This window comes from Balaenoptera physalus, assembly GCF_965194825.1.
Source record: "Balaenoptera physalus genome assembly, chromosome: 3".
NCBI lineage: Eukaryota > Metazoa > Chordata > Mammalia > Artiodactyla > Balaenopteridae > Balaenoptera > Balaenoptera physalus.
The window spans coordinates 9,845,027-9,865,370 of NC_138890.1; the positions used below are offsets into that span (position 1 = coordinate 9,845,027).

Genomic DNA, 20,344 nt, shown 5'->3' on the forward strand with positions numbered 1-20,344 from the left:
ATTGGTAGGAGCCCAGATTGAAACCCAGTTCTCCAGAACGTAGGTGTAAAGGTGTGTGCTCTAGTGTGTGGCCAGGGACAGAGCCCTGCACAGAAGGGCCGAGCAATGTGAGCAGATTCCCACTGTCTCCCTTTCATGAACACGGTGACAGGTGTCCCAACGAGGAGCTCCACCTGCTTCCCAGTCAGTTGGGACCAAGTCCCAACCCTTCATCCTTCACCCACTGCTTCCCCCAAGCCCTGCTCGCCCCACCAGGCCTGGCTACTCCTCAAAGGTACTGAACTTGCTCAGACCTCAGGGCCTTTGCCCCACCGTTTCAAATCCTTTGCCCATTTTTTTTTTTTAATTAGAAATTTAAGAATTACAACATTGAATTTTTAAATAATTAATTAATTAATTTATGGCTGTGTTGGGTCTTCGTTTCTGTGCGAGGGCTTTCTCTAGTTGCGGCAAGCGGGGGCCACTCTTCATCGCGGTGCGCGGGCCTCTCACTATCGCGGCCTCTCTTGTTGCGGAGCACAGGCTCCAGACGCGCAGGCTCAGTAATTGTGGCTCACGGGCCCAGTTGCTCCACGGCATGTGGGATCCTCCCAGACCAGGGCTCGAACCTGTGTTCCCTGCATTGGCAGGCAGACTCTCAACCACTGTGCCACCAGGGAAGCCCTTTGCCCATTTTTTAACTGGGTTTTTTCTGTCTCACTGAGTTGCAAGAGGTCTTTGTAGATACTGGATACGAGTTGTTAAATATTTTCTCCCAGTCTGTGGCTCCTTGTGTGCCAATTACTATTACTGTTGTCACTATTAATTCATTATTGTTATTACTACTATTATTACTAAGGGGTATGGGCCCAAGTCTTAAGGGCCAGGCCCCCATGCTTTCAAGGAGCTTCTGGTTTTGGAGCGCAGGTAACTCTGATTCAAGGTGGTAACTGCATAAACTTTTTCACTGAGGGCAATAGGTCGTAATCAAGGGACAGCAAAGGTCAGCATTTTTTATTGGAAAGACTTCTCTGGGCAGAGCAGATGAACGGAAACGTAAGGAATGAACGGAGGGTTCTCAGGATTCCCCTACTGACCGTGGGCCCTGGAACTTCACACATGCGCACACGCGCGCTCAGAGACCACAGGCTCCTCCCGGCGGTGCCGGCTGCGCGCGCAGCCCCTAGACAGCCCAACCGCCACTTAACGGCTGTCCCCGCCCAACTGCGCGCGCAAGTTCCCAGAAAGAGGCGGGGCCAGGAGTGCGCACCTCGGCCCATCTTGGGGGCGGGGCATTCCGGGGGCGGGGCAGCGCGTGCGCAGAGGGCGCGAACAAGAAGGCGGGAAAAGACGGAATGGAGCGGCAGGGAGTAAGCTGCGCTTGTTTCCTTCGCGCGGGCGGCCGGCGGACGGGCAGGGAATGGCAGCGATCTTGGGCTTCCCCGACGAACCCGAGCCCTGCCGCTTGTCTCCTGCCATCGCGGCCCCTCCTCGCCCGGCTGGGCTCCGATTTCCTGACTGACCTACCGGGCCCTGACTAACCGACTGATTGTGTGACTGACGCGCCGACAGCCCAGGCCAGACCGACTTCCACGCATGGCGAGTGGCAGGAGTAGGGTAGAGACAGACTCAGACATCCGCGCGCCTCACCCGTTTTTCTTCTTCTTTTTCTGCTACCTCTTTTCCCTCCTTGAAGGCCTTGAGCCGACTCGCACACCAATTAGCCCAGGCTCCCCAGCACCCCATCCGGAGCACCTGTCCTCACCCCGCCCCCTCCAGGTCTCCCCACCTCAGTCCTCCCGTGCTCCAGGCACAGGATCCCCGCGGTCCTCGTGGTGCCCGTCCCGGCACCCCCCGTCTCTTCTGCGGGTCCCCAACATGCCGCAGCGGCAGACAGAGGTGCCCAGGGTTGAAGGGGCGGGAGGAGGGGGATCTGACCACTTCTCGCTCTCCTTCGATCTCTCAAGCGCTGGCCGTGCTCACAGGTGGACATGCCCCAGGTAGAGTGCAAGGACCAGGAGCCACAGCTGTTGGGGGAGAGCCAGGAGCAGCAGCAAGGCGAGGAGAGCCGCGAAGAGGAGGCTGGTCGAGGGTCAGCTAGGTGAGGAAGAACCCGGCCCATCGAGTCCAAACAGACCCCTGAGTCCCTCTCATTCACCCTTTTCTTCCACAAGACCCTACCAGTGTCTGCTCTTGTCGCATTTGTTGCACATACTCGTCCAGCATCTCCCATGTGCCTGGGATGGAAGTGCTGGGGACACAGCAGTGAGGTGACATTCTAGGGGAACGTCTGTAAACTGGGGAATATGCAGTAGTCAGGGGATGCTCAGTGCTCTGGGGGAAGAAATAGGGAGAGAGTGACAGGTGGCCAGTTTATTTATTTATTTATTTTTAAGTTGATAAAATACATTTTGTTCATTCTGATGCAAAGCCAGTCTAAATCAGCTAAGTCTAAATTATAAAATAAGCTTTTAACAACTACAAAACAACTTATATATATATGCATTAACCAATCTAAATTAATCCAGCCAAGTATTGCTTTGAAGAGGCCCTGAGATACCTGGAGTTCATTTGAAAATGAAGAAAAAATTGCTTAAGAACATCATATAGCAGTTCCTGTTCAAGACAGCTATGTATTGGGTTGGCCAAAAAGTTTGTTCGAGTGTTCCATAAAATGGTCAGAAAAAACCCGAACGAACTTTTTGGCCAACCCCCTATGATGCCTGTGAACTCCCCTCCTCCCAACAGTCTACAGCTACACATGGAACAACTTCCTCTTATAAAAACCTAAAGGCTGGCTGAGTAATAACTACACATTAGGCAAATGAGAAGAAAATCACATCAAAGTGGGTAGGAAAGGCTAGGAAACAATCTCACCATATGCCCCACCCCCAGTGCAATGTCCCACAAGCAGGAGGGAACTCAAACCCTGGAACCTCTCCCTGAGGACTGAAGGGTTCAAACCCACTCCTCAGGCATTTCAACTTTTAAGACATACACTGGAGAGATAAGCTCCCCAAATATCTAACTCTGAAAACCAACAGGGCTCATGTTCCTAGACCCACCAGACTCTAGTGATCTTAGAAGCTGCTCTTTTTTTTTTTTTTTTAACATCTTTATTTGAGTATAATTGCTTTACAATGGTGTGTTAGTTTCTGCTGTATAACAAAGTGAATCAGCAATACATATACATATATCCTCATATCTCCTCCCTCTTGCGTCTCCCTCCCACCCTCCCTATCCCACCCCTCTAGGTGGTCCAGGTGGCCAGTTTAGATCAGAGGGTCAGGGAAGGCTTCATGGAGGAGGTGACAAGTGAACCATGAGGGTAAGGAGGACTACACTCCAGGCAGAGAAACAGCAGCTGCAAAGGCCCGGAGGGAGGACTGTGCTGGAGCAGCATGAGTAAGAGGGAGATAGTAAGAGATACAGTCAGACAGGTGATGGGACTTTGGATGATAATTACCCATGAAAAGATTTGGAATAGAAGAGTGACAGGAAGTGACTACAGCAGGGTGAGGACTATTGTTAATAAAGTTTTATTAGAACAGGGTTGCTTCTGCAGAGGTGAATTGTTGCACCTGAGACCACATGGCCCGCAAAGCAGAAGACTTCCTATCTGGCCCTTTATAGAAGTTTGTAGTCCTCTGGACTAAAAGGCTCCCTCTAGCTGCTGTGTAGAGAATAGATTATTGAGGGCAGGATTGGAAGCAGGGAGGCCAGTGATGAGGCAGTTGGAATAATTTATGTGCAAGATGACCCTAACTTGACCCAGGGTGGATCCATGTAGGTGATGAGAAGTGGTCAGATTCTGGATAGATTTAAGAAGATAGAACTAACATAAACTGCTAGGAGATTCGATGTTGGAGTGAGAGAAAGAGGAGTGTCACGGATGACTTTAAAAAGACATTTTTGTCTTGTACATTTATTCACCAAGTATTTATCAAGGGTCTTCTTTACCCAAACACTGTTTTAGATGCTGGGGATGCAATAGTGAACAAATCAGAATTCCTGCTCTCTTGGAGCTAACTTTCTTTCACTTAGTAATACGCACTTAGTAATTTACACAATGTACCCCAGTTTGTTTATCTACTCACCTATTGAAGGACATCTTGGTTGCTTCCAAGTTTTGGAATTATGAATAAAGTTGCTATAAACATTCATATGCAGGTTTTGTGTGGATGTAAATTTTCAGCTCCTTTGGGTAAATACCAAGGAGCACAATTGTTAGATCATATGGTAAGAGTATTTTTAGTTTTGTAAGAAACTACCAAAATGTCTTCCACAGTGGCTGAACCATTTTACATTCCTGTCTTCAATGAATGAGAGTTCCTGTTTCTCCACATCCTCACCAGCATTTTGTGTGGTCAGTGTCTTGGATTTTCCCCATTCTAACAGGCAGTAGTGGTATTGTTGTGTTGATTTGCAACTTCTTTACGAAGTATGAAGTTGAACATCTTTTCATATGCTTGTTTGACATCTGTATATCTTTTTGGTGAGGTATCTGTTCAGATCTTTTGCTTATTTTTAAATTGGATTTTTTGTTTTCTTATTGCTGAGTTTCAAGAGTTTTTTGTATATTTTGGGTGTCAGTCCTTTATCTGATTTGTGTTTTGTAAAGATTTGCCCCCAATCTTGCGACTTGTTTTTTCATTCTCTTAATGGTGTCTTTTGCAGAGTAGAAGTTTTAAAATTTTTTTTTAACTTTTTTTAAAATATTTATTTATTTATTTATTTATTTAAATTTATTTATTTATTTATTTATGGCTGTGTTGGGTCTTCGTTTCTGTGCGAGGGCTTTCTCTAGTTGCGGCAAGCGGGGGCCACTCTTCATCGCGGTGCGCGGGCCTCTCACTATCGCGGCCTCTCGTTGCGGAGCACAGGCTCCAGACGCGCAGGCTCAGTAATTGTGGCTCACGGGCCCAGTTGCTCCGCGGCATGTGGGATCTTCCTGGACCAGGGCTCGAACCCGTGTCCCCTGCATTGGCAGGCAGATTCTCAACCACTGTGCCACCAGGGAAGCCCTTAACTTTTAATAAAGTCCAACTAACCAATTTTTTCTTTTGATATTGTATCTAAGAAGTCACCACCAAACCCAAAGCCATCTAGATTTTCTCCTATGATATCTTCTAGGAGTTTTATAGTTTTGTGTTTTAGTTTAGGGCTATGATATCTATTTTGAGAAAAATTTTGTGAAAGGTGCAAGGTCTGTGTCCAACTTCACTTTTTTTGCATGTGGATGTCCAGTTGTTCCAACACCATTTGTTGAAAAGACTCTCTCCACTGAATTTTCTTTGTTCCTTTGTCAAAGATAAGTGGACTATATATGTGTGGGTCTATTTCTGGGGTCTCTATTCTGTTCCATTGACCTATTTTCTATTCTTTCACCGGTACCACACTATCTGGATCGCTGCAGCTTTATAGTAAGTCTTGAAATCAAGTAGCATCAGTCTTCCAACTTCATTCTTCTTTAATATTGTGTTGGCTATCCTGGGTCTATTGCCAAGCTGCCTTTCTAAAAGGTAGATAATTTTTTTTAAAATGTGATTTCACTTGGTGGCAAGTGCTGTGAAGGAACAAAACAGAGAAGGAGCAACTAGAGTGGCAGGGAGTTTAGAGTAGCTGGAGATCTCTAAGGAGGTCATGTGAGGAGGAGCCAGCCAGGAGGCGCCCAGGACCCCAAACATTCCGGGCAGAGGGAGCTGCAAGTACCAAGTCCCTGAGGCAGGAGCAGGCCTGGTGTGTTCACAAAAACAGTGGGAAGGCCAGCATGTCAGTCCTTGTGATTGGCAGCAGTGACAGCCGGGGTACGCTGACAGACATGCTCATACACTCCCAAGTGCTTCCATCTGACAGGAAAGGCATATACTGAACAAGTACTGACACGGAGGAGGTCAGGTAGTAGGAAAATGTTTCCCTTGTGGGCAGGGGAGTGAGTGCCAGAGGGGGACTCAACACAGGCTAGGTCACAGGGCATTTTGTCGGCTGTGGACTTGATCCTAAGGATTTTTGGTTTTTTGGTAACAGCTTTATTGAGATATAATTTGTATACCACACACTTCACTTACTTAAAATGTACAATTCAATTGTTTTTAGTACATTCACAGAGCTCTGCAACCATTACCACAGTCAACTTTTTAACATTTTCATTGCCCTGAAATAATCCTTTGACCCCTTAACCATCACCTCCCAGTCCCTGCGTCCTTCCCAGTCCCTGGCAACCACAACTCTACTTTCTGTCTCTACAGATTTGCCTCTGCTGGATATTTCATATAACTAGAATCATACAATTATGTGGTCCTTTGTGACTGGCTTCTTTCACTGAGCATCATGTCTTCAGGGTTCATCCATGTTGTTGTAACATGTATCAGAACTTCATTCCTCTGTGTGGCTGAATAATATTCTATATTATGGATGTACCACGTTTTGTTTATCCATTCGTCAGCTGATGGAAATTTGGGTTGTTTCTGCTCTTTGGCTCTTGTGAGTAATGCTGCTATGAACACCCGTGTACAAGTTTTCATTTCTCTTGGGTAGATACCTAGGTGGGGAATGGCTGGGTCATAGAAGTAACATGCTCAGGTTCCTGTTATAAAAAGACACCGGCTGCTCTGTGAAGAATGGGTGGGAGGGGGCATGAGTGGACCTGGGAGATAGGTGGGAGGCTTCTTCAGGGGTGGCATCTAGCAGGGCAGATGGAGAGAAGATGAGGGGGGTCGTTTAGTGAGGCATAAGGAAGGGAATGAGCTGAGGACGTCTCCCAGCTGCGGTGCGCTGGAGCCAGCTCCTGCCCGCAAGAACCAGTTCTACACATCTCTTCCCGACCTGGCATTTAGCAACTTCATGTTAGTAGCTTGAAAGTGGCTATAGTGGGAGTCTCTGCACCATGGAAATCGGCAGACACTACAAATCAAGGCTTCCCCTGCCACTACTGCTCCCCGCTTTCTGGCTTGGGGCAGTTTCCAGCTGGCAGAAGCACAAGTTATATTTTGCCTTTGTTGAGTCTGAGGTGACCAGAGACGTACACATGAATGCATCCAAGATAGGGGTTGGACTTTCTGACGCAGAATTCAGGGTGGGGGGGGGGTGGTCCAGGGGCTGGAGATGGTGCTGCTTCAGTGAAGGAGCTCACCTGGGGATAGAACGAGGCTCAGGACAGGGCGCCTGAGGACTGCACGCACAAAGCCAGCTTCCTCTTGCCTCCCAGATTCCTCAGCTGTAAACCACACCGCAGGGCGGAATGGTTTCCAGGTGTGTGCAGTCAGTTGGAGACCAGAAAAAAAAGAAGGAAATAACTGAAGTAGTTTGATAACACCTTCCTGCAAATAGTACGTTTAGACTGGGATCTAAGTGGTGAGGAGACACAGACAACTGCGAATCATTGAGAGACTTCGAGGAGTTCCAAAAGAGCTTTGGGCTGAGAAGCAGATGAACTAGAACCAGTGCGAGGACCAGTTAATAGATCTGGTAATAGCAGCAGACTCTCAGTGACATGATTAAAATGTGAGCACATTTCGGGCGAGAAGAGCAGAGGATGAAAGGAATGGGCTCCGCAGCTTCGATTCAAACCTTCCCCCTTCCTGGCTGTACTTCAGCAAAACATCGTTTTGCCCAAGCGCCAAAGATTCTGTTGTGTTCCTCCTTGAATGTTTGATTAGCTTGCCTCCCCTCCTGGGACTGCCGCCTGCGGTGGTCATAAGTGGCTGGCGGATTGTTTACTTGTATATCCGTTAGAGGCCACGGAGGGAGGGCCCCACCAGCGGGTGGCTTTGGCTCACACGCCTGCCAATCACAGCTTTACCTGGAGCGAACAGATGGTCTCTTCGCTTAAACCCATTTCCTCCACAGTTCCCGGGCCCCCTGCCAGCCTGAGCTCTTCTCGGGAACTAGGTCCTAATCCTCAAAGCCGAATTAGGTACTCCTTAGAAGGACAGACCATCATAGATGAGCGGAGGGATGTGTTCACAGCCCCCATCCCGACCCCCCACTGCCCTACCCCGTGCACACGTGGCCTGCTGTGTTGAGCTGACTTCCATTCCCTGGCCTCCATCCAGGGTTGGGCAACAGAGGCAGGCCCGGGAATGGGGGGAAGCCAGTGGAGAGGACACGGTGCATTTTGTTTATTAAAGTTAATTGGTGAATGCAGGCCCAGGGAAGCCTATGATTCATTAGCATCCTGATTAATATGCAGCTGCTGAGTATTAAGAAAAATGAAATGGAAAGGAATAAATCCCCAAAGGAGAGGTTGGGGAAAATCAAGAAGCTCTCTGCAGACATCTGATGCAGGCCTTTGTCCCATAACGAAATTTGAGTGAGGTGAATTCCATTGATTTTTCACCATTTGTGTAGCTGCCACGAAGACCAGTTCCAGCTTTATCCCTTGAGCTTGAAAAAGGAGCAACTTTGAACAGTTAGCAGCTCAAGCAGGTTGTGAGCAATTACACAAAAGGAAGCACCTGGTTCTATCATTGATTTTAATTTCAGAATCCTATACTGTTGGGACAACAAAGCAACTTTGGGTGCAAAGTGGCTTAAGAGCAAGAATGTTACATCTGGCTCTGGCTCCAGCAGCAGTTCATTCATTTCGGTATTCGGCAAATAGTTGTGATGCCTTTGGAATGAAGGCAATGCAGTCCCTGCCCAGAGTGTGCATGGCGCCTGGGGGGAATCTAGTGTACAAACTGGCAGTGTTGTGATTAGAAAGCAAAGGTGAGGTAAGGATGCTCCAAAAGTTGCCTTGTGAAGTTGACAGAAAGGAAAAATCATTTCAGGCAAAGGCTGATGAGTTTGGTGAAACTGTGGAAGGTTTCAAGTTGCTGGGAGTGGAGGGTGAAAAGAGAAAGTGCAGGCCAGGGCCCTGGAAAGCCTTGTGTGCTGTGCTAGGGAATTTACTTGCTCCTGCAGCTGGTGGGGGCTCTTGTGGGCTGTGGAGCAGAAGTGGGACATCAGATTGCGGTTATAAGGTCACTAGGGCCCAGATGAGAATGATAGGCGTGGGGTTGTGAATGGTTGGGTGGGGAGGAGAGGATAGATTTGGGAGAAATTAGGGAGGTGGAAATGAAAGGATTTTGTGACAGGATTTGGAAGGACAGAGAGAAGCCAGGCTCCAGGCTGACTGCTAAGTTTCTGGCTTGGGAACCAGGTGGCTTTTGGTGTCATTCAATGAAATGAGGAGGGAGGACAACATTGGGCTGGTGTGCAGTTCTTTTTGCTGTTGTTTTTTTTGGCCGCACTGCCCTGCATGTGGGATCTTAGTTCCTTGACCAGGGATCCCCTGCATTGGAAGTGTGGAGTCTTTATTTATTTTTTTAAAATAAATTTATTTATTTATTTACTTACTTATGGCTGCATTGGGTCTTCATTGCTGCGTGCGGGCTTTCTCTAGTTGTGGCAAGCAGGGGCTACTCTTCGTTACAGCGCGTGGGCTTCTCACTGTGGTGGCTTCTCTTGTTGCGGAGCACGGGCTCTAGGTGCGCGGGCTTCAGTAGTTGTGGCACATGAGCTTAGTTGCTCCGTGGCATGTGGGATCTTCCCAGACCAGGGCTCGAACCCGTGTCCCCTGCATTGGCAGGCGGATTCTTAACCACTGCGCCACCAGGGAAGTCCTGGAAGCATGGAGTCTTAACCACTGGACCACCAGGGATGTCCCTGCTGTGCAAATTTAGAGGAGTTTGAAATGCCTCTGGGACAGCCAAGTGGAATAGGCCTGGGGATAGTCAGGTACCTTGCTGGGAGCTCAGAAGTTTGGGAGACATGAAAGCATGGATGGTAATGAAAGCCCTTGCTAGTCATTCATTCATTTATTTGATGCACTTTTATTATTCTTCCCATGAGAGGTAGGTACCGGGGACAGCAAAACGTTTTTTAACAAGAATACCCAGGGAGACTTTAGTTGGTCTGTTGTTTTCTAGCTGATATAAGGCTTTGCTATAAAATGTCTGCCTTGATCAGAGGCACACTTTCTCATCTTGACAAATGCACTGAACACAAGTGTCTGGCTTTGGAGGCAGATGAACTTGGATGCTTTGTGTGAAGCCAGAGGAGGGAGGACTAGATCAGTATCCTTGACTCATTCAACAGACAGTGGAGGACTTACTATGTGCTGGATGCTGGGAATGCAGAGATAAATGGGGAGATAAGGGTGTGAACAGTGACAAGCATAGGTCATAGGCGGCTTTGAGATGCCGTGGTCTGGGCTAGGTCTCCCAGCCAGAGAGCAAATGCAAAGGCCCAGGGGCAAGAAAACGTCTGGTAAGGAATACACGAGGACAGGGACACAGCCGGCGTCTCAGGCCTGAGGACTTTTGTGTCAATGAGAGCCTGGCTCTCATGCACCCCGGTTTCACTGTGCTTGCATCCTGAGCCAAAATGAAGAGCTCAGGCAGTCGGGGAGGAGTCAAAAAAAATAGTTGTACGGAGGAAGCATCCAAAAATCAAGACGTGTTTTTCTAAGTAGCTGTGGCTGGCTTGCAGTCATGCCTGACTTTATGGTTGTGTGTGAACTGGTGTGTTGAGGAACTGCTGTGTTGGCACCTCTGAGTCAGCCATTCAGAGCTGGAAGCACCTCAGGGGGCGAGGAGGAAACTGAGAACTTTGGGGGAAGCAGGACACAGGCTGGGGGTCAGGCCAACTGGGCGCCACACCCGGCTCTGCACAGACTGGCTGGTGATCCTGAGAAAGTGACACAACCACGCTGAGCCTGTGCCCGCAGCTATGAGGTAAAGATGATGGGAATAGACCCCAAAGCGTGGTTGTGAGGATGCAGCAAGATGAGGCATGTAGTTTAGCATGGTGCATGGCAGATAAAGCAAAGAAATGGCCAAAAAAACAAGCAGCTTACCTTAAACATTTTAGCTTAATTTAAAACACCAATGGGTCTGCTGATCAGATTGCAACTGTTTTCTTTTTTTTGCATAAACCTCATTCATAATGCATTACCCACAATTTCCACTTTTGTGTTTTTATAGCAGAGCAAAAACTTACAGGCCTTGACAAAGCGATCTGTATGCAGAATCCTTCTACATTTTTATGTTCTACATTATATATGTCCCAATATATAGCTGTCTCACCCACACTTGATTTAATAGTTATGTTTTATTAGGGTCATCTTTAGTCATTCCATTTAGCTTTATTAGACACCTGTCCCTTTTTCGCATGTCACTAGCTAACACGATATTTAATGAATTGCATAATTATAGTCATGTGTACAATGTGGGACAAACATAACTAACTCTTTTGAGGGGTATTTTTAAAATTTTTATTTTTTAACATAACTACCTCTTGACAGGCCACCTTACCTGATGGGAGCAGAGACACGCAGGTACACTAGCCCCACGTGGTCTGCATGCTGCTATGAGCGTCACTAAGTAGGTTTAGAAAGGGATGGAAAGGGATTCAGCAGGCTGGTGACAGGAAGATCATCTAAGAAAGCATCTAAACTATTTTTAATATTATTGATGCTCATTTCAAAGCAGCAAGTTTGTGTAATAAAACGACTGTGGGCTTTGCAGTCAGGCAGATCTTCTTGTTCTGGAACCCTGGGCAGATTTTGTTTGTGCTCCTGGGTCTGCTTTCACAGTTATAAGATGGGATGCCATCCCTGCCTCTCAGGGGTGGGGTGGGGGTGTATGTGTGAATGAAATAAACAAGTGTCACCCACGAGAGACACACAACACGGGTTCTCCTCCCACCACGGAGCTAATTCAGATCAGTCGCTGTCAACAGAGTTTGGCGCTGATCTCAGTTTCCTATACTTTCAGAAGTCAGGTTTCTAGCCCCTCTATGGCCACCTCCAGTGCCAACCGCCAGCTGATGATGCTGGAAGGGAAGTCGGGACCCTACTTCTCCTCTCTGGACTCGAGCATCGACATCCTGAAGAAGAGGGCCCAGGAGCTGATCGAAAACATCAACGAGAGCAGGCAGAAGGACCATGCCCTCATGACCAACTTCAGAGACAGCCTCAGGATCAAGGTGACGGATTTCCCCCCACATACTGCCAAGCCCCAGTGAAAGGGGAGGAGGTTCTTTATGTAAAAAGTGAAAGGGGAGGGAATGAACCACAGTTATGTTCCCAGCATGGTGCTAGGCAACTTGCACGCAGTACCTCATTTCACCCTTACAACTATCCTGCAAAGAAGAGATTGGACCCACTTTGTAGATGGGAAAAGTAAGGTTTGGAAATAATTTGCCCAAGTGAGAGAACCAGGATAAGAAGCCAAGGTTCATCTGCACCCACAGCCCAGGCCCTTACTTCATGCCAGGACTAATGGCTGTGGCAGGAGGGCATTGAGGCATAACATGCATTGTCACACCCATTTGTCCTCCAGAAGTCGAATGATTTGTGACAGGAGAGTGGAGGTCCCTGGACATGGCTGGGGCTTATGTCTAACAAAGCCTGATGTTATGTTCAGGTCTGGTGTTAATGGCTGTCGCCGCCAATGCTTCTTCAAAATGCGTAATGGGTCCTGTGAGTTGGACAGCTTGTGGATTCCACATGTCATCTCTCAATGACAGGCTGACTTTTTTCCCTGCCCCCCACCATCTCTACCTACCTTGTACATAGAAAATTTAGAGAGTAGAGAAAAATATAACATAGCAGAAAAAAATATAAAAACACCCTTATGATACCACCTCCCAGAAGCCACTTTGTTGCATGTTTTCTTCCAGTCTCTGTTCTATGTACTTTCCTCCTAACCTGGTTGAGCTTATACTATATACATAATTTTGCACCTTGTTTTTTTTTTAATGTTTATTTTATTTTATTTATTTATTTTCCTTATTTTTTTTTGGCTGCGTTGGGTCTTAGTCACGGCACACGGGATCTTTGCTGAGGCATGCGGGATCTTTTTCTTTACGGCGCGCGGTCTGCTCGGGTTTCTCTCTAGTTGCGGCGCGCAGTCTTCTCTCTAGCTGGGGCATGCGGGTTTTCCTCTCTCTAGTTGTGGTGCGTGGGCTCTGTGGCACGCGGGCTCTCTAGTTGAGGTGTGGGAGCTCAATAATTGTGGCACGCGGGCTTAGTTGCCCCACGGCATGTGGGATCTTAGTTCCCCAACCAGGGATTGAGCCCACGTCCCCTGCACTGGAAGGCGGATTCTTTACCACTGGACCACCGGGGAATTCCCGCACCTTGCTTTTTAAAAAGAAAAACTTAACATACAGGCAATTTCACCTCCAGTCACAGGAGTTGTTTTTACCACTTTTATAAGATAAATTGCAGAAATCTGAAAGAGCCAGCTAGAACAAATGTCTTGTGATGCCTCTTGTTTGACTTTCCAAGAACACATCTTATTCTTTCAAAGGTTTCAGACCTAACAGAGAAGCTAGAGGAGAGGATGTATCAGATTTATAATCACCACAACAAGATCATTCAGGAAAAGCTCCAAGAGTTCACCCAAAAAATGGCAAAGATCAGTCACCTGGAAACAGAGCTCAAAGAAGTGTGCCACACCGTGGAGACCGTGTACAAAGACCTGTGCGGCCAGCCTGAGGTATGACTGAACTCACACATTCACATGGGTCCCGCTGGAGGAACGAGAGTTGTAGCGGCTAAGATGAAAGTAAATGTCAACAGAGAACAAGGACATTAGCACCGCCGGGCCCTAAACCCCACAGGGGCCACTATTACTGCAAAAGCCCTGGGGCTCTTGCCATCCCACTTGTGGCCCCGTGCTCCCCCGTAATGTGTTGAGTCCGAACTGAGAAGCTGGACCGTTATTTCCCACACTGTGCGTCAGCTCTGTGGTGACAGAAAGGACAAAGTCCCCTCTGCCCTCAGCCCTGAGCCCTGGCAGTGCCTAACTGGGTTTATTTATTACAGCTGAGCCCAAGACTCAGGCGTGGATCACTCTGGGGCGGCCGAAATCCCCACCAGGTCCCAGCGCGCTTCACAGCCCCGACACATGTTCCTTTCCCCTGTGACTGAAGTAACTTCCCGGGTGGTTACAAGTAACTGTGGTCCGACACTGTGGGCTCAGACATGCAGACTCTTTATTATTCTCTCTTTCCCCCTCACTCTGCTCCAACGTCCAGCATAAGGCACTTACCCTAAGATGGGAGGGTCAGAGGGCGCAGAGTAAACTCTTGCTGTGTGGAGGGGGTAGTCTGCGTAGTCAGACACCAGGTGGGTGTCACAAGTTGCTTCCATGTCACTCTCCTTCCCTCTCCCTGCTCCCCTGTCAGAGGGAGCTTCTGTTCCAAGGTGAGTGGAGTCTGTTCCCGTCCACAGTTAAAACTGGATTGAGAAACTCAGTACAGAGAGTCCCATCTTCTTTTTAAGGAACACATTTGAATGACTTCAAAAGGGAAATTTTGATATTTAAAAATCAGCGTCTCTCACTTCCCACCAGAAGAATTGGCTCCATCTGCCACCTCCCTGGCTAAGCTCAGAGCGCAGTATCTCCCTGGGAAGGGGTTTGGTACCATCCAGGCTCCCAGGTGAAGTGGGTTCACTTGCTGGCTGTGAACGCCTGGATCCCTGTGATTGCCCTTCCGAGGATCAGAGCATGGATGTCATGAGTGCCTGGGCAAGATAAATGCAGAGTTGGTTTGGAGTCTTAACAGCTCACAACTTCCCTTTAAAGTCAATCTTCATGTCTCCCCACAGGCTACTACTTTGGAAGAAGAACAGACCCACAAAGACAGCGAATGCTGACAGCTGCCAGGAGAGCCCCCCTTAGTGACAGCCACCAAGGGAAGGCTCAGAGGCCACCGTTCTGGCCATGCTGAGAAAATTGTTTTTCAGAGTTCTGTAAAGCATCTTGGCAAAAACCGACCGACCAACCAACCCAAAGCTCCTTGTGCCAGGCCCAAAACTGCAGCGAGTCCAGCCCTCACCATGGGCCAAGCTTTGGTGCTCCCCGATTCACCCGACCCCAACCCCACACGGTTGATTAAACGTTTGATTTTCAACCCAGCCATGCTTTCTTCCCACAGAGGTGGAAAGAGCTGATGAGCTCTGCAGAAATGGATCAGGCCCTTTCTCACCCACAGGAGGAATGGGAAAGCAAACATCAGACAGCTAGTTGCCTGTCCCAGATGATCCCCCATCCTAGAGCCACCGCCCCACGCCCCACATTCCACATCCCATCCCACATCCACATGTCTAAGTAATACTTTACAGCCCTCAGTGTTCTCATTTGCTCTTCCTCAGCTTCCAGAGGTGGAAGGCAGAGATTATGGCCTCCCTTTTATGGAGCAAAATAATTCTATTTTCTTCCTAAAGTGCAAATCTGACCCTGTCCCTCCCCTGCGTAAAACTATCTGAAGGTGCCCTCTGCTTGTCCTCCGGGTCATTGTCATGCCTGTAGAAACCCCCACCCCCAGCCCTCCTTCTTGCTGTTTCTGGAATGTCCCATCCAGAATAGCACATGGATGCTATTTCACCATCTCTGCCCAGGGAGCTCCTACACCTCCCTCAAGGCTTAACATGGTCCCACTTTCTCCCTAAGAGATTGAGTGCCTGTTACAGCTCCCTCGAGTTCTGTGTGACTCACACTGGAATTGTACACCTCTTTTCTTTTTTTTTTTTGGCCGCACCATGGCTTGTGGGGTTTTAGTTCCCCAACCAGGGCTTGAACCCAGGCCACCGCAGTGAAGAGGCCTAGTCCTAACCACGGGACCTCCAGCGAATTCCCCACATCTCTTTTCTTTTTAATTATCTTTTTCTATGTCTGTCTTCCCATGAGGCAAGGGGTTCTGGGCCCCATGCGAGTCACAACTAGTTGTCAGGTGCAAACACCACATAAAATGGAGCGGTGGTTCCTGTGTGTAGCTGCACTCTCACTCCCTTGCATCCACCAGCTCGCTGGGCATTAATGCCCCGCTCTGGGAATGCCTGAAGAAGCCGTAAGCAGGCTTGGGAACATCCCTCCCCTGGAGCATAATGGAGGAAGGGACTGGGAGGGTTTACTTCCACGGTCCCAGTGTGGGCCACTCCAGATGAGGGACACAGGGTGGGACTTGCCCCAGGTCATGCTGCCGACTGGTGACAGCTGGGAGTAGGACTTGGGTCTGCTGTCCTCTTCCCCAGATGTGAGGCCACTGTGAACCCCACCCCAGGGATCCGGCCCCCACCTTCATAGGTGTTCACGGCCTCCAGGTTCATGGCATGCCGGATCACGTGATACTCATCAGAAATCCCATTCCCTCCCAGCATGTCTCGGGCCTGGCGGGCAATGTCCAGGGCCTTCCCACAGTTATTCCTCTTCAGCAGGGAGATCATTTCCGGGGTGGCCCTGGGAACAGCACAGACGTGTAACGAGCATTGGATTATAAAGAACTGACCCTGCTTTGGGCATCCAGGCATCCCTACACCCTGGGCAAACCCAGCTGGGGAGGAGGGTTACTGTCACAGCAACAGACACAGCTTGTAATGAGGGAGAGGCAGGAAGGGATGGGTCCCAAAGGGCCACCAGGCAGGAAGGACCTCTCTCTCCAGGGCCAGCTGCCACCATGCCCAGAAGGGGCACTGGGTCCTCCCACCACAGCTGCCTCCCGCTTCCTCCCCAGACACACAGCCCCTACTTGTCTTGATCCTTCAAGCGGCCGAGCTGCAGGCAGGCATGAAGGCCCAGTGTGATCTCGGTGAGCATGTCCGCCAGCTTCTTCTGAATCAGTTGGTTCTTGGCCAGTGGGACACCAAACTGGATCCTATGTGGTCAGGGTCAGGGTAAATACAAGGAGGGCCCTACTCCCCAGTCCTGTCCCAGGGCCTTCCCATGCTGCCTCAGCCCCCATGCAGCTCACTCTGGCCCTATTGTTGACTAAGCCCCTCACTGCTCAGAAGGACTTCCTCAGCCATTTCACAGAGCAGGGAACTTAGGTCTCGTGGGTGGGGGCCGGGGGGGTGGTAAGAGACGGAACCCAAGCCCCCACACACCCCCCCAGGAGTTCTCATGGCAGCCCCTACACACCTGTCCAGGGTGTACTGCCGGGCCGTGTGCAAACAGAACTCAGCAGCTCCAAGCACACCCCAGGTGATGCCATAGCGGGCATTGTTTAGACAGCCGAAGGGACCCTGCAGGGTTCAGAGGGGGCCTCAGCCCCACCAAGAGGAGATGAGAAGCCTGTGCAGAACTAACTTTTAAGTAGGAGGGGGAGGCCCCCTCCCCAGACACCCAAGACATGCAGTCAGTGTAAACAAGGGGGACTCAGGGCAACTGTTTAAGTCACACATGGCCCTGACACCAAAGCTCATGCACATAAGGTCTTGCTCACTGCCTGCTCACTCTTGGTTTGCATACAGTTCTACCCAGCCCAGGGTCTGGACTGGATGCTCAGACCTAGGGGCTGATGTAAGGAGACAGGAAGATACACATGCATCAAAGGATTAAGCTGGTTCAGGCCTATATGTACTGGGCAGAGCCAGCATGAGTGAGATGGTCACCAAAATGGGGCAGCTTCTGCACATCAGTGAGCCAGGCAGAGCCTCTCCAAATCACTACTGTGTGAACTCCATGTGTGTCTGTTCCCCAGCTGGGTCTCTAGCATGGTGCCTGCCCAAGAAAAGAGAACCAGCAGGTGACCTGATGCCAGCTCCCAAGGTGGCTGCTGCTTACCGCCAGACCAGACGCCTTGGGCAGCACATTCTCCTCTGGCACTTCCACATCGTCCATGATAATCATACCCGTGGCCGAGGCCCGCAGAGAGAACTTTCCCTCAATCTTGGGGGCCGAGAGGCCTCGCATCCCCTTCTCCAACAGGAAGCCCCGAATGCAACTATCTTCACACCGAGCCCACACTACAAACAGGTCGGCCACAGGTGAGTTGGTGATCCTGGAGGCAGGACAGGCAGTGAGGTGTCTGGCCGTCACCCACTGCCCTTGCCCACCTGCCTGAGGCGCCCAGGCCTCTCACCAGGTCTTGGCCCCATTGAGGGTGTAGCTCCTGCCGGACGGGTTGTGGCGGGCTCTGGTCTCCATGCTGCCGGGGTCACTCCCATGGTTAGGCTCTGTGAGCCCAAAGCAGCCCAGGAGCTCCCCCTTGGCTGCAGGCATGAGACAGGGTCACGAGGCTGCCTCTCCCCCAATCATTCCCTCTACTGAAAATTGTCAGCCTCTCCACTGAGCCAGGCCAAGGCAGATCCAGCCCTGCCCTCACAGCACTCCCAGGTGGTGGGGGGACAGGTCTCACCCAGGCCATAGTCACAATGCAATGGTGGGGTGAGGCCCAATACAAGTCAGGAAAGGGTGGGCTAAACTGTCTTGAAGGGCAGTGAAAAGGAGTTAAGCAGGAAAAGGTGTAAAGAGCAGTCCTGGTAGAGGGACCAGGATGTGCAAAGGCCTAGTGGTACAACTGAGAATTCCAAGTAGCTGAGTGTGGCTAGGAAGGAGCAATCAAGGAAGTGGCCAGAGATGAGGTGGAAAGATCAGCAGAGGCCTGCTCACATGGGGTTTTGTGGACCCAGTTAGGAAGTTAAGACTTGAAACTTTGGACTGGAATGGGGAGTACAGAAAGCAAATCATGGGGGATATGATGGTGGTGAGGAAGGGGCAGAGTTAAGAGAGACCTAGGAAAAAAAAAAAAGAGAGACCTAGGAGAATCAGATGTGGGGGTGAAGCCCAGGGTCTGGCAGGGGGCCTGAGTGGCCACTGGTAATATCCTTGGGGTGAGGACAGAAGACAGCCTGGGATAGCCCTGCCCCTGAGTTTCAGACCACTGGGACTGCCTTCCTTCCACCAGGCTCCACAGGCAGCTGCTCACCCAGCCGGGGCAGGTACTTCCGTTGCTGCTCCTCGCTGCCGTACGCGTAGATAGGGTGCATGACGAGGGAGGACTGGACACTCATCGCTGACCTGTAGCCACTGTCCACTCGCTCCAGCTCTCGGGCCAGGAGCCCATAGGCCACAGATGAGACTCCAGCACAGCCATACCCTGGTGGGGGCGGGGGGGGGGGAGGGGAGAAATAGGGCAATGGGGGACAAAGCCCTGCCCAGCTGAGATCAGTGACTCCTGGGGCCCAAGAGACAGAGCTACATAGGGCACCCAAGGAGAGGGTACCAAGCTGGCCCTTACTTGAGGGTTTCATCCCCACAGCCACTTCAGACAGAGGAATTAACAGCCTCTCTTTACAGACTGGGAAACTAGGCTCAAGGAAAGGAAGGGGTTTTTCAGGACAGAGTGGGGGCTGCAGAGTGTGGAGAGAAATTTGTCCCTACCTTTGATGGTGGGGCCCAGCACACCCAGCTCCCCCATCTCTGAGATGATCTCCCGGTGAAAAACTGCAAAGGGACAGATGCCCAACTTCAGGCCCAGCCTTGGCCCACTGGAGCCCCAACCCAGGGCCAGAGGTGCCCTAAGGCCCAGCTAGAGCAGGCATAGCTGGTATGAATGGTGGAGAGTGTGGTTCAGGTGGCAGCGGGAGCTCCAGGGTGCCCACCCGCCTGCCTGGGCACCTTCGTTGCGATTGGCCAGCAGGATGCGGGGCATGAGGCGCTCCTGGCAGTAAGTGCGGAAGGTGTCCCTGATGAGGATCTCATCTGCTGTCAGCTGCTCCTCCAGCAATAGTGGGTCCCTCCAGTCAAACTCGGGCCGCGAGGCTGGGCAGAGTTGGAGGAGGTGAGGCTCATCCCTACCCACCCGACCACCACACCCTCCCCTCCCCCAGAATCATCAGCCCCATCCCTCAACCCCCATTTCGCTCCCAACAAATGTGGGCTGCAAACAGGACTGACAAAGTGGCCTTTCTCGGGGAAACTCACTGCCTCAGCGGCCCTGCCTCCCCGCCTGGGCAGCCCTCGGATTCCGGGACAGAGCCCATCCGGGACAGACAGACAGTTGGACAAGGGCCGCAGACGTACGGCGCGACAAGGGGTCCTTACACTTGGCTGATCGGCTCTGGGTCTTCCCGCCTTTTTCTGCAAACACAGGACGGGAAAATCACCCCGGGGAAGTCCCCGAGCCTCAAGTTTCTCCCTCCCCATCCCACCTCCGGTCCGGCACTGACCGGTCTGCGTCGCCGCCGAGCTCCATGAACGAAGGACTCGCAGGCTGGGTCCACGGCTCAGTAGCCGCCCATAGACGCCTCTCAGGGCCATGTGTGCAGCGAGCTGGCGAGCGGAACAACCAAGGCCGACCTGGAGGAATGGCGGCCTCTGAGCGGACTGGCTCCCCTGGCCCTTTGCGCCCTTCGCCCCTATAGCCAATCCTTACCTGGAGCCCCCGGGCTCACCGCACAGGCCACAGTGCTACTGACCAAGGCTTTTGACCTCCGGAGGGGGCGGGCGGGGAAGAGGCCAAATGGGGCTTGTCATTGGTTCTTCCTAGGACTCCGCTCTTTCACGGCTCTGCCTTTTAAAGGGGCCACGGCAGCCTTGCAGGCGTAAGCAGGCGCGCCCAAGCCGAGGCACCTTGACCCCTTTAAGGGGCG

General features: G+C 50.7%; 2 protein-coding genes across 7 annotated transcripts; one reads left to right on the forward strand and one right to left on the reverse strand.

The window, feature by feature from the left end:
* Window positions 1-1,288: 1,288 nt before the first annotated feature.
* Window positions 1,289-14,890, forward strand: SYCE2 (synaptonemal complex central element protein 2). 5 transcript variants are annotated; one of them, XM_082455014.1, is made up of 5 exons: window positions 1,289-1,349; window positions 1,947-2,080; window positions 11,739-11,949; window positions 13,278-13,466; window positions 14,582-14,890. In XM_082455014.1, exons 1-5 carry the CDS (start codon window positions 1,335-1,337, stop codon window positions 14,627-14,629), a joined length of 597 nt encoding a protein of 198 aa, XP_082311140.1. In that variant the 5' UTR covers window positions 1,289-1,334; the 3' UTR covers window positions 14,630-14,890. The 5 variants fall into 5 exon arrangements, with proteins under 5 accessions (XP_082311140.1, XP_082311141.1, XP_082311142.1 ...); XM_082455015.1 differs by having other exon boundaries at window positions 1,965-2,080; XM_082455016.1 differs by having other exon boundaries at window positions 1,965-2,080; window positions 11,742-11,949.
* GCDH (glutaryl-CoA dehydrogenase) lies at window positions 13,949-20,232 on the reverse strand. Of its 2 annotated transcripts, none has more exons than XM_082454995.1 (12): window positions 20,128-20,232; window positions 19,922-20,051; window positions 19,797-19,832; window positions 19,371-19,514; window positions 19,134-19,196; window positions 18,679-18,849; window positions 17,833-17,962; window positions 17,535-17,751; window positions 16,890-16,993; window positions 16,501-16,626; window positions 16,051-16,211; window positions 13,949-14,497 (listed from the first exon to the last, which is right to left on the reverse strand). In XM_082454995.1, the coding sequence occupies exons 2-12, from the start codon at window positions 20,010-20,012 to the stop codon at window positions 14,424-14,426; spliced, it is 1,317 nt and encodes a 438-aa protein (XP_082311121.1). In that variant the 5' UTR covers window positions 20,013-20,051; window positions 20,128-20,232; the 3' UTR covers window positions 13,949-14,423. The 2 variants fall into 2 exon arrangements, with proteins under 2 accessions (XP_082311121.1, XP_082311120.1); XM_082454994.1 differs by having other exon boundaries at window positions 19,776-19,832.
* Window positions 20,233-20,344: the final 112 nt, after the last annotated feature.